At 34.3% G+C, this 12,955-nt stretch overlaps 1 protein-coding gene and 1 long non-coding RNA gene across 9 annotated transcripts in view; one reads left to right on the top strand and one right to left on the bottom strand.

Annotated features, from left to right (window-relative positions):
• The first annotated feature begins 1,038 nt into the window (after positions 1-1,038).
• Positions 1,039-12,955, top strand: part of LOC144374443 (uncharacterized) — a 65,610-nt gene continuing 53,693 nt past the window's right edge. For 2 of the 4 annotated variants that reach the window (XR_013433839.1, XR_013433840.1), the window contains exons 1-2: positions 1,040-1,346; positions 2,161-2,277. This is a non-coding gene — a long non-coding RNA (uncharacterized LOC144374443). Of the gene's footprint in view, positions 1,347-2,160; positions 2,278-12,955 lie in introns of all 4 variants that reach the window. The other 2 variants (XR_013433842.1, XR_013433841.1) reach the window with 2 other exon arrangements.
• LOC144374442 (transport and Golgi organization protein 1 homolog) overlaps positions 6,734-12,955 on the bottom strand; it is a 35,291-nt gene continuing 29,069 nt past the window's right edge. For 2 of the 5 annotated variants that reach the window (XM_078037277.1, XM_078037276.1), the window contains exons 14-22: positions 12,719-12,820; positions 11,810-11,870; positions 11,659-11,694; positions 11,514-11,581; positions 11,294-11,394; positions 10,975-11,112; positions 9,930-10,006; positions 8,163-8,325; positions 6,734-7,145 (exon numbers count right to left, since the gene is read on the bottom strand). In XM_078037277.1, the coding sequence (XP_077893403.1) occupies positions 6,862-7,145; positions 8,163-8,325; positions 9,930-10,006; positions 10,975-11,112; positions 11,294-11,394; positions 11,514-11,581; positions 11,659-11,694; positions 11,810-11,870; positions 12,719-12,820 (1,030 nt within the window). In that variant the 3' untranslated portion in view covers positions 6,734-6,861. Of the gene's footprint in view, positions 7,146-8,162; positions 8,326-9,649; positions 9,805-9,929; positions 10,007-10,974; positions 11,113-11,293; positions 11,395-11,513; positions 11,582-11,658; positions 11,695-11,809; positions 11,871-12,718; positions 12,821-12,955 lie in introns of those variants that run through there. The other 3 variants (XM_078037278.1, XM_078037281.1, XM_078037279.1) reach the window with 3 other exon arrangements.

The raw sequence follows: 12,955 nt of genomic DNA, 5'->3' as shown, positions 1-12,955 counted from the left end.
ATAAATTATACCATTTTACAGAAATAACTATAGTTAGTACAAACGGCTTATTTTAATCTGTAGTTTTGCACCAAAGGAACAGATCGGTGCTGAAATTAAATGGAGGAACTTTTATCAATTGCAGAAATAAAGTCAGATCCATGGGTTCATTAGTGCTAATTAAAAGAAAAATATGACCACAAAGAAAAACATTTATTTAAAGAACATAATCCACAGCACTAATACTGGTACACTTTTAAATTCCGAGGTTACCAGTTATCAAATATATAGTGTACCGGAAAATATTTACATTGTTTGATAGGCCATTTATAAAACTGCATACTCATTGAGAAAGTATACTTAAAACACAAAAATATTTAATGATGTTGTAAATGTTAAATTACCTTTGCATATGTTATACTGAAATATTTTTATGTAAATATTTTTTTAATTATTAAATGTACTAAATTGTTTTTTGAGCTTTTTGAGACACATAAATGAATAACACATAAACACTGAGGAGTTATTAAATGAGTCCATGTTGAATTTGACTAAACTGAGATTTTTAAACCCGGAAAATTAAAACTATATATAATGTGCCATCTGGTTGTTGTAAATTCAGGGTATGTTGTAAACAGTATAACCAGAATTTAGATAATATATATGAAAAATTATTCATTAACCAAAGGGTTTTTGTTGGCTGTTCTCATCCATTTTTGGTTCTTAACAGGGAAATTATGATAAGGTTAGGTTTAAAGGCTTTTCTAAATAAGTCATATACTTGATCAAAGTTAGAAATTGGTGGCAGAGCTCCATTGTGGCAAATTATATACTCCAGATTTTTTTTGGCATAGAAATATATAGTGGGATATTCCCTATGGAAAAAAAAAACATGTTTGTTCTTTTTACCACTTCACTATGAAGATCAAGTTTTGTCCACTTGGCCATGTAAAGGCTTCCTACAACTTCACTATGAAGATCAAGTTTTGTCCACTTGGGCCATGTAAAGGCTTCCTTGTCCCCTTCATGAGGTCTCCTATCCAGTCTATATTCATTTATCTCCACATACCCCATGAACTTTAACAACTCTCACATACTTGCTCACACCAAATAGGAATCTCTTAGCCTGAGAATCTCCTCTCAGCTCTTTCCATGCCTCTTTAGGAACTGTAACCTTTGCAGTTTCTATATTTTCCGTCTGTATATGTGAATGCTCATAAGCAGAAACTTAATTGTTTCTCCAGATCTGAATGACATAGATTTAACTCCTGTGCAAGATACTCCTGTGGCTTCAAGAAAAGAAGATACATATGTTCATTTTAATGTGGACATTGAGCTCCAGAAGCATATTGAAAAATTAACCAAAGGTTTGTAATTATCAGTTACTGACTTCTTAAGGACACAGTACTTATCTGGGTTTGTGTTCATAGTATACTTAACACAAGATCTTATGTCACATAGTTATGAATATTGACTTAAAGTCAAATCAAAAATTTTTTTAAAATATGAGAATTAGCAGTTGCATTATCAAGTTGTGTAATAAATGTGGTTAAATATTATTTGATAGGGAAGTTTTTCTCATAATACAGAGTTAAGGAAGCAGGTTCCCTAATAATTACCTTAAGTCCTTTTAGGAACCTAATGATTACTTTCTAACAGTTAAAGAATTATTTTTTTTCTTTCAATAAGATGCATTGGGTAAAAAGATACTATAACTGGCAGTTAGTTTGTAAGAATATGGAAAGGACAATCTGGGCGTGGTTTCAGGAGGGAGAGAAATGATATAAGGTAGAATTTTTTTTAAAGGAACTCTTAAATTTCTATTCTATCTAATACAGGTGCTTATTGAAACCATTTCTATAGGTACTGCTGATACTTAAGTAACTTCTGTTTTTCTTGTGGTATTTAATATTTTATATTCTTTGGTAGTTTATGATTCTACCTGTGTACATAACTTACATTCTTGCTATACATTTTTGTTGTACTTTGTAGAATTAAATGATATGGAGAAATGTCACTCAGACATGCTAGTACCAGAGCTTGGAGTGACAGCCACAGTGAGTTATCAACAGTTGTGTCATCAGACTGTTTGACACATGTTACTTTGTAAAATCATAGGCTTCTGGTGACACATAAGAAATGTGTGGTCTCTGGCTTATGTTGTTTGTTTTAATTCCTTAGGTGCAGCTATCTTCTTTGAATTCAAACACTACAAGCCTAAAAAAGGTTTACCAGCATCAAGTGTTTTGCTTTCATGGAGATGGATGAGATTAAACCTGGGCCAACTGTAATAGAACTGTAAGTGATATACATATAGGATTCATACTGTTCTAATGGTTACTAGTTCATGTTTCTTCTTAGTCCCTCTTATCGAGAATGTAACATTGGAGTAGATCAATCATCAAAGTATTTTAAATCTATTGTGGTTACAGATACAAGAAACCCACTGACTTTAAAAGAAATTGCAGTTATTGACCAAGAAACCACTTTATCTTCATCTACATCAAACTTTGCACAAGGAATGATTCTGACATGAGTAATGTGGAATTTCTGTGAATTTTACCACTCAGTAGAAACCATCATAGCTCTGTGTAGCATATTCATCCTTCAGGAGGCAGGAAGTGAACCATATCTATAGGCCAGTGAGTCCATTGCAAAGCTGTACCACAGAACTAAAGTCCAGCACCTCATTGTTATGACTCCTTTAGATACAGATTTATTGTAGATTTTGAAACTTGTTTTTACTTTTCTATTAATTGTGCAATTAATAGTCTGTTTCCTAATTTACCACTGTTCCTACCCTGCTTCCTGGAACAATATTGCTGTGGTAGGTATGCTCATCTTCAAACTTAATACAGCAATAAGAATGTGCTAGAGTTTACACATTTGCTCACTTTTGCTCCAATATGGTCTTTTGATTTGAATTAACTTCAAACTTTTGAATTGAAGTGGGTAGGATAGTACTAGATTGCTTTGAAAGGAAATTGGATCAGTTATGGTCTGTCTTTTAGGCTGTTCCTTAGAGCTGGCCTAAATTCACCCTCATCTGATAGTTCTACTTAGAAATAGTGTGCCTTGATCAGATCAATATCTTATATGGGAGTGTTCCCCAGATTGTAGCTGTGATTTTTTTCCAGATGACCAGATTGTTTTTCTGAAAGTGAGCATATTTTTAGTCATGTTGATTAGTTGTTCTATATCACATTGCTATTGTTTCTACGGTTAACATTAAATGATTCTAGGGTTAACATTAAAACTATCTCTCTCAGAATAATTACAAATTTTTGAGTGGGTTTACATCGTCTAAATCATGTCATCTAAAAATAATTGAGTCAGATGCTAATGAGATACTGCAGGAACAACTGCTGTTTTTCTGACAACTGATTGTGAAACCTTAAAACCTGCATACCTTGTCTTTATAAAGTGATGAGTATGCAAAATTTGGAAAGATATTCTATTTTTTTTAATATAGGTAGATACGACTGCCATTTATTTCCTATTTAGATATATTGACATTCATATGAAAATATGCAGGTTATTAGCCTATTATAATTTCACTATTTACATTACTTTTAACTTGATGAGACATAAATAAAACTGTCATAGTACACAAGGTGGATATTTGATACACAGAAAATAAAGATTTGTGAGGAGCTTTTTTGTGGGTTACATGTAGAACCCATGTATTTTAATATTCACTATTTTAAATGAACAATGCATGAAGGGAATGCAATACTTGACCTATTTTTAAACTAGTGTAAACCCTAATCATACCATCAATTTGCTTTTTAAAACGAATAACAGTTATTTTAGCCCTTGCACTTCAAGAGATCTAGTCTTTAATTTTTCAGTTGTCTGTTAGGTCAGTTTTGTTTACTAGATGAATGTTAATAAAACTATATGAGCCTGAAAGAATTCTCAACCAAATTTAGTCTTTTCTTTCATCTGGATTGGGTTAATTTCACAAGTGCAAAAATAGTTCAGTATACAGTAGTTCTAGGAAATGAAGAATTTGCCTTAATAAAATGTTCACTCAACCGAAACTCTGAGTAGTCAAAATTTCCAGACTGTAAACTTCTCAAGAGAAGGGCCTCATCTTCTCCATGTCATGTAAACTTTCCAAGGTGCTTGGCAGCACTCTACTCTGTACCCTGTGGAGTGCTCAGTACCTTTTTGTTTGATGTTACTGATGTTTGATGTTGCTCCCTTAAAATCTACTATTAAAATGTAGCAAAACTGATACATTGTTCTTTCTGTTTTCTCATACTATAAAATATGTATATCAAAGTGATAATTTAAAAAAAACAAACTTTTTTTGGTTGTAGATGGACACAGTACCTTTATATTTATATGTGGTGCTGAGGATCAAACCCAGTGCCTCACATGCAACCCCAGCCCCTCAAAGTGATAATTTATATGAAGAAATATTTAGCATCCTTCACATAAGAATGCTTTTTTTTAACCTCGATTTATTTATGTGGTGCTGAGGATTAAACCCAAGGCCTTGCCTGTGCTAGGCAAGTACTCTACCACTGAGCCACAACCCCAGCTGCCACCAAAGAATGGGGTTATATGGAAAAAAAAAGAGGATGCTTTATATGAATGTCTTTCATCAGCATTAAACAAACTTAAATTGAACATTGTCGTCAGCTTAGCTTTAATTCAGACCTGATTGACCAACCCCCCCCCAAAAAAGGTGATTTTATCTTGAAGCAGTTAACACAAAGCAATCTGTATCTCACAAATTAGTTGTTTAAATTTACTTTCTAGTGTGGGAGGGGATGAGTCACTGGACAATAATTACAACTATAGCAGTAATACTTTCAGGTTGAAACACTACTGCTTCACAAATTAAATGATTTTAGTAACTAAACTGAAACACAATTTGCTGGAGAGGACTTCTAAAACTTTTGAGATACAAAAGTATAATTGAATCAGGGGACAGTATTCTCTACACAACCTGTATATTGGCAGATACCTTGGGCTTTGCTACAGAAGTGGTACAATCAGATGGATGTAAGGAGAGGCAACTATAGGTGGGTTCAGAACTGCTCAGATAAACTACGTAGAATGCATTATAACTTACTAATAGAATAAATACAAAAAAGGCTTTAGAGGGAAAACTACTGTTGCTTTGAATAAAATAATAAATCTGCCTTTCCTTGAAAATCTATCTTCCTAGCTAACATCACCTTTATTTAAATGCTATTTTAAAATTAGAAGTTTTAGTAACTTCAGCATTGCCTTGTGTCCTGTAGAGGTTGAAAGATACATTCAAAATTGGTGTTTGTGACTTAAATTTTATTTTACATGGTTAAAAATGGCATAAGCTATTATATGGTTTTCCTCTTACACACACAGCTGCTGCTTCTAATATTAAATGGAGGTTATGTAGATTGAATTCTTCCTAAAGGACTCAAATTCTTTTTATTCTGAGTTATCTTCAGTAGTTTAGAGATTTTGTTTCACACTGAAGCTTTTGCCCCTATTTTGAGAATACTTAGGGGACATAAAAAGAACAATGATATGTTATGTTCTAGGTTTTAACAATCCTATTACTTTCTAGAATTTAAAAGAATGGAAGAATATGGTCTAGCAGTAAAAAAAAGTACTAGGCTTTTATAATTTTATTTAAATCTTAAACCTCTTAAAATGTACTGTTAAAATTGCCGTAATTAATATTACAGTTCTGGAGAGCTAGTTCTTAGAAACATTGTTTTAAAGACAGTAGTTACAGATTCAGGATTTGCTTTAATTGATTTTTAAATAAAATATATTTGAGTATCTATCAAAAAAAGAATTTAATTCAGCCCATATTTGCTGATTATAGACATTATAAGTTTATGAGTTTCATTCATTCTTAGAGGATTATACTTTTCTAATTTTTTTTATCATATTCCTTGAAAATCAGTGGCAAGGTATGGGAAAGAGAAGAGTGTGTTGTGTACATTTTTAAAAAGAAATTTCCTTATTTTATAGACACAACATACCACCTTATATTTTACTGTTATAATGCAATAATGGCAAAAGCAGTAGAACTTCAGGTCAAACAACTCTTGCTACTAATGTAAACTCATTCTCAGAAAACCATTCTCACATAGACAGTGGTTAGAAAAAAGTACAGGAATGTGCTACAAAAATAGAGCCACAAGACTTCTCACAAGTAAAAGAAATCCTCTATAGAATTCCACAGTTGACCAAGGTCCAGCCTCCTTAACAGTGAGCAACAGGGAATATGCTGCCAAGTCACCATCTTCAGTTCTGAGAGTGAGTTTACATGCTTCCCCAATGGCACAAAGTCTCATGACGATCCAATGAATCAACAGACACTTGGGAAATATTAATAAACAATTTTTTATGAACTATTACAACAAAGAACTTCAGCAAGAAGGAAAATGAAATTTATGATCTTTGAGTAAACATTTTTAGCGTAACAGTCTCTGCAACCAGATATTGAAAGAGAAAAAAATCAAGCTTATAAAACACCATTTCTCTGTTATCAACTGCAATACACTAAAAATAGGATAATGGAAATACATGTTCTTAAAGCATTTCCACAAGAAATGTCCATAATTATGACATTCTAAATCATTTAGCAATTGTATATGCTACATTAACTAAAACAAAGATATTCCTTATTGCACATTTTAAAATTGGAAGAATACTCTAGCTTAAGTGGGGATATTTAGGGGGAAAATATTTTGGCTCAAAATGTATACTGCGCCAAGGCAGCTTTATTCTAAAAACATAAATCTTTTAAAATAAACTTTTATATTTTGAAGCCAATAATCCTTTAACTCGATGAATAGTTCATAGTCCATTTTCTGACTAAGTGTCAGAGGTTAATTTTACAGGCCCTGTTTTAAGGCCTGTGAACATCCCTCACACCTGAGAATCAGGTGTAGGTGGAGCTTCATCTTTAAAGCCTGAAGGCATTAAGTCTTTTGCAGCAGGTGGTGGCCCATAGTCTTGGGGACCATGAGTTGGAGGTGGTAATGGGGCACCAGAAATGAAGTACTCTCTTGGGCCAAATGAGCCTAAAGGTCTAAATGGTGCTGGTGCAGGTTCTGGAAAAAAATCACGAGGGTCAAAAGGCAAATCCCGTTTTCCAGGTGAAACACCTGGTGCATATTCTCTGAAGCCTATTGGTGGATGAATACCAGGACCTGGAAAATAAAAAGGAAGTTATGTAAATACCCAGAAATTTCTGAACTAGGGTGATTTCAAGTATGTTGATATTATAGTCTTTAATTTCTCTCAAGCCTAGAACATCAACTGGTGAACATCCTGACTTGCCAGATGAGGCAAACTGAAATGGAACAAGTTTAGGTTATAGACTTTGGCCAACCAGCCATGAAGCAACATATTAAGGATTTAAATATGGCTCTACCTAGCTCCAGGCTTGTCGTTTTTCTTTTCCTACTATATAATTGCAGAATTATTTCTATCTCACAAGAGCTCCATTTATATTTGGAAGTACTATATTACCATGAAAAGATGATAGATTATGAAATAAGAACTTTACTACATCAAAGAAATTTTGATAAAAGGAAATCCCACTATTTATTACTCTATCCATTAAAAATTCATGAAGTATTTCAGCATGGACTTTACACATGCCATCAGAATCAAGGTGCAGGCCCTCCAGGAAAAGGCCTTCCACAGCCACCTAATTAAATCAGCAACATTTATTAGATCACTGTTAAATCCTCCTCTTTAACACTTCCCTCTGACTTTTCTCAAGGTAAGGAGGGTTTGACTTTTCCTTTTCTATATTCTATAACCTACTGCTTATGCTTCCATTATGGGTGATTACAAACTTTATGTTATAGGATTTTCATATCTGTGACAAAATTTTAAGTTATGGCATGCATCTCATCCACCTTTCCATCTATTGCAGTGCATATCAACAGATTTTCAACAAACATCTGCAGAAGTAATATTTCTGGCTTTTCTGTATATAGCCCCTTATCCTTGTCTATGAGAGATAGCTATTGCCTATCTCAGTATAAGATTATGTAGTGTCCCATATGTGCCAGAAAACTGGAGGAAAAGTTAAAATGTACTCAGCTTTATCCTTTCATTGTTAAGACCTGAGATAGCAACCAACTGTTTTAGCAAGCAATAGAAGTGGAAGATGAATGTGATTTATAAGTCAATCACTACTATTCAGATCATCATACCAAAAGGTGGAGGAATTGGCTGAGGCCCAAAAGGCCCACCGAGCTGAAGTGGCAGTCCATACCGAATGGGAGGTGGTGGAGGCCATCCCATTGGGGGTCCCATGGGGGGGCCCATGAAGGGTACCCCTGAGAAAGGAAGGGGCCCTTTCATAGCCATATGAACCTGCAATTTAAGATTTGAAAGAAGTTAAAAGTTTTAAAATTCCTATGTATTAAGACAAAGTACCAACACCGATAAAAGCTAAAACCCAAAACAGGCACCTGTCCAGAGAACACCATCAGTGCAACAAAACTCTACCCACCCCTCCTGTGTATTCCCACTGACAGCTTACAGAAGTTGGAAGGATGCCACAAGAGGGACCAGTTTGTTACTGATTATATCTGCACAGGAAAGGGAAAGGCAAGAGGACTGGCAGAGGTTGTTAACAGAGGTGATTTCTGACCAGTATGTCATGTTGTATTCACTACAATCTATTTCAAAGGGACTCCCCCCTCCCCATCACTTCCCTTTCATCACAATAGCTCATTACTTCCATATTAAGAATGAACAGAATAAAATGAAAAATCCATTCTCTACCCATGTAATAATAGCTACTATTCAGAGTATCTTCGGTAAGTCTTTCATATATTATTCAACCTCTGAGATCTTTAAGTAGACTGTCTTGTTTTAAATAAGAGGGAACAAAAGCAAATGGAATATCATAATTTGTTGAAGGCCACACTGCATATTAAAGAAACTCAATCCCACGTTTGCCTCCAAGCCATGCTTTTCCCACCTCTACTCCTCTCTAACAATGGGTCTTTGCTCTCTTTTAAATCTTCTACTACAAAGGGGTTTGGGGTCTTATCTAAGCTGCCCTTAGATTTCTCCAGAGATGTATATTCCTAGAATATATATACACTGGAACTTGAGAAGTATTTTCCATCACAGTGCTATATACACAAATTAGGAAGAAAAGGCTTTAATATTTACTTTCATTTACTGTACACCATTTGAGATATTGATTTATCATTTCCTATGAGTAGTGGGTTTGAAACTAAACAATTAAAAATTTATTTTATTATAGAGCTGCAGAAGACCTACCAGATATAATAGCAACACAGTTACAAGAGAATACACTTATGTGAACAAATGAGACCATTGCTTGGGACTGGCTCAAGAGGTCATTTCAGATTATCATTGTTTCACTGAAACAGTATTTCACTTTCAGAAAATCTGATACCAATCTAATTCAAATCACTCAAAATAGGGTTTGCACAAATGGAGGAATTCTTAAATAACATTCTTCCAAACAAAAATAAAAATGATGAATTATATAATTTATAATGAATTTACTTTGCCTTAGAAGATTCAACACAAAACACCATATAAAGTTAGAGTGATAACTTTTTACATTCTGTAGTTCATTATAGTTGTACACACTTAAGCAACATTCCCAAGTTAAGGAGAAAAGTAAGCTCAATATTGCATGCAGTTTAAAGCACACAAGATCAGTGTCATGCTCTGAATATCCTTCCCAGAAATGCACAGAATAAAACCCAATTCAGTTCTCAACCTCTAAGTACTTACTCCAACTGGATGCTCAGTCAAAGAAGTAATGGTGGAGACTGAGGGGGTCTCAGGTTCTTGGGGAACAGTTTGCTTTTTAAAAAACAAATGGGATACTACAAATAGAACACAAAGAAGGATAAAGCAAAGAGAAAGTACTGTAGGAAAGCTACATGTTCCTGCATGACCACATGATTCACAGTAACTACAAAACTTACCTTGCCCTCATTCGTCACCTTAGCTGGAGAAGAACTTCTGGAGCTGCTGTTCATGTGAGCTGGACCACATCCTGGGTCTGTTAGAGATCAAAGAATGGATTCAGACTTATTCTAACATGAAAAGAATAAAAATCCTCCATCCACAATTACAGATTCTTTGAAATTACTTGGTCCTTTACCAGAGGCAACGGGTTTCCCAGATGCCTCAGAAGACCAGTACGAGGTAAAGGTCCATCCATTGACCCTTGGGAAAGAAAGATCAGAGCCCTTGTATGTATTTTTCAGAAGAAATAAACCACTGGTGGACAGGTCAGGGTTCAACAATAACTGGAAAGCAACATTAAAAATGGGTTGCCCAGGGGTTGGGGTCATAGCTCAGTTGTAGAGTGTTTGCCTAGCATGTGTGAGGCACTGGGTTTGATTCTCAGCACACATTTAAAAAATAAATAAAGATATCATGTCCATCTACAATTAAAAATATTTTTTTAATAAAAATGGGTTGCCCAATACATAAATCACAATTTATGAAGAGACTTAAGTAAAATAAAGAACTGCCTTGGGTTGATAGAACAGCAGATTAATAAGTACTGGTCCTAAACTTTAAGCTATAGACTTGAAGTATGTGTAGGCTGTTTTTTCTTTAGTCTGTATAACCTGACTTCCAATCTTACCAAGACTACAGTCCTATTTAGAATTGGAAATAAGACTCAGTATTTCATGTTGGAAATATGTATGCTACATAAAGTTTAAGGCTACTTTTATAATATTTTGGAAAGGAACACCATAGAGATTTAATTTAAAGATAAAGGTTTACACTTCACAGTGTAAAATTTAAAAGAAAAAAACAATACAGGGACCTCCAGGAAAAAAAAATGTTTTCTATTCTAGAACAGATTTTACAGAAAACATTCACAAAGATAACGTAAGAAATTATCTTCTATGTATTGTACAGGCCCAAATTCTATGTTTTTATTAGAATATTCAAAAGGGAAAAAAAAACAAAACCTTGAAGCAGTTTACTATAAAGCAACATGTGAATGCTCACCAAATCCGTTTCTGGGCATATCTTTTTGATTAAGAGTAGCAGAAGGAGATCTTCCAGCTTGCTCTGCCGTCAGTGGAGGGGAACATTCTCCACCACTCACGGGGGATGGACCAAAAGAGCCATTATGGTTCAGTGGACCTAGAGACAACAATGCCGTGTTACTACTTTAAGGTAGCCTTCTCCCTGACACCAACCCTCACCTCCTGCTTTAGCAAATCATTCAGATTATTTCATAACCATTACACACAGAAATAAAAAGTAATTTACATACATTCTGCACCAAGAAATAAAATAGCTCCTTTTACAAAGTGCCCCCTACCTCTCAGAGGAGGATTTTGTAAATTTGGTCTTCCCGGCATAGGTTTTACAATCATGGGTTCATCTTGCTGCATTGCCATCTTTTGGGTCATTTCCAATAGTCTTGAATATTGAGAAAGAATGGGCTGAATTATGAAACAGCAATCTATTCCTTCATAGATAATATCTAGCATAACCTTAAAACACTATAAAACATATAGTAAGATACCAAAATCACATACTTCTGTCTCAAATTAGCAGCTTCCCTTTTCTCTTCAGCTATAGCTCTTTCTGCAGAACGAGCTTTGAGCTATTAAAGAGAAAATATTCAAATTCAGTTGCTGTAGGCTATGCACAAAATGAAGAAAAGGGGGAAAAAAATCTTACCCAATTATCATGAGCTTTCTTCTCCTGCACAGCAATCTGAAAAAGACAACACATTAAAAAAATATGTTTTTAGGGACTCATTATAATAGCCTATAATTGTCTGTATTAGATACAAAGAATTCTGCAACTACAGGACAGTATTAATTACTACCTGGTTTTTAAATGAGCGCTCGGTTTTCTGTAGTTCTTCTTCCAGTTCTTCAATTCTCCACCTAAGAATTACAACAATTGAATAACATTTGAAACATTCTGACCATTTTCCCTTTATTCCATCAGCTATACTTTTAAAGACTTTATCATACATAAGAAAAACATTTCTATAGTTATATGAATCCAGTGTGATCAAAACTAATACTACAGACCAGGTGCAATGCCACATGCCAGTAATCCCAATGATTGGGAAGCTGAGGCAGGAGGATCACAAGTTCGAGGTCAGTCTCAGCAATTAAGTGGGAACCTATGCAACTGAGACCCTGTCTCAAGGGAAAAAAAAGGTCTAAGGATGTAGCTTAGTAGTAAAGCACCAAAAATAAATAAATAAATAAAATAAAAACCTAATACTAATAACTTCTTTATCATTTAATTGCTAAAGATTCTGAATGATAAATTATAATTTCTGTAACTGTTCATCAGTGTGTTCTCAAGTAATTCTGCTAGAAATATCTTCCTCCTTAAAACATTTTTTATTTTTTTCAAATTATATCCATAGAAGATTTCCAAGGTCTATCAAATGCCACACTTTTGTGGGTCTTGATACATCACACAGCAAACTGATTTCTTAAAGAATTACTACAACAATCAAAACCCCCAGAATTGTTTGCATTGACCAAGTTCCCTATGGTCTTTCCCATTGGGTGTAAGTAAATTTTTTGTTAACATTTTTCATTTGTAAAGTTGAAATTTATTTTTTCTCCTGTGTGAATTGAATGTATTCATATCCTCTCGTTATTTATACTTCCATGCTATTTTCTTCTATCTACATAATGTAAAAAAAGATTAAAAAAGAAAGCTAACACTAGATCATTAGACATTGACACCCTCCTTTAGAAACTGAACTCACTTGTAATTTTTAACTTCCTGTACAGCGGAAACCACCGTTTCATCTGCAGCTGACAGCCGCTGCTCTTTTTCTAGTCTCTCATATTCTTCGTGGCTTAGTTTCCTAAAATAAAGCCAGTTATCAAATCAAAAGTTTCTCTTTGTAAATATCACTTCCCACAATTCTATAAAATGCTTAGGCACATAAAATAGAAATTCAAACCTGCAATTTCGTAAATCAAACTCTGGCAAATCACTT

This window comes from Ictidomys tridecemlineatus, unplaced genomic scaffold (assembly GCF_052094955.1).
Source record: "Ictidomys tridecemlineatus isolate mIctTri1 unplaced genomic scaffold, mIctTri1.hap1 Scaffold_70, whole genome shotgun sequence".
Taxonomy (NCBI): Eukaryota; Metazoa; Chordata; class Mammalia; order Rodentia; family Sciuridae; genus Ictidomys; species Ictidomys tridecemlineatus.
The sequence above is the reverse complement of the archived record's forward strand: the minus strand, read 5'-3'. Positions and strand labels throughout refer to the sequence as shown.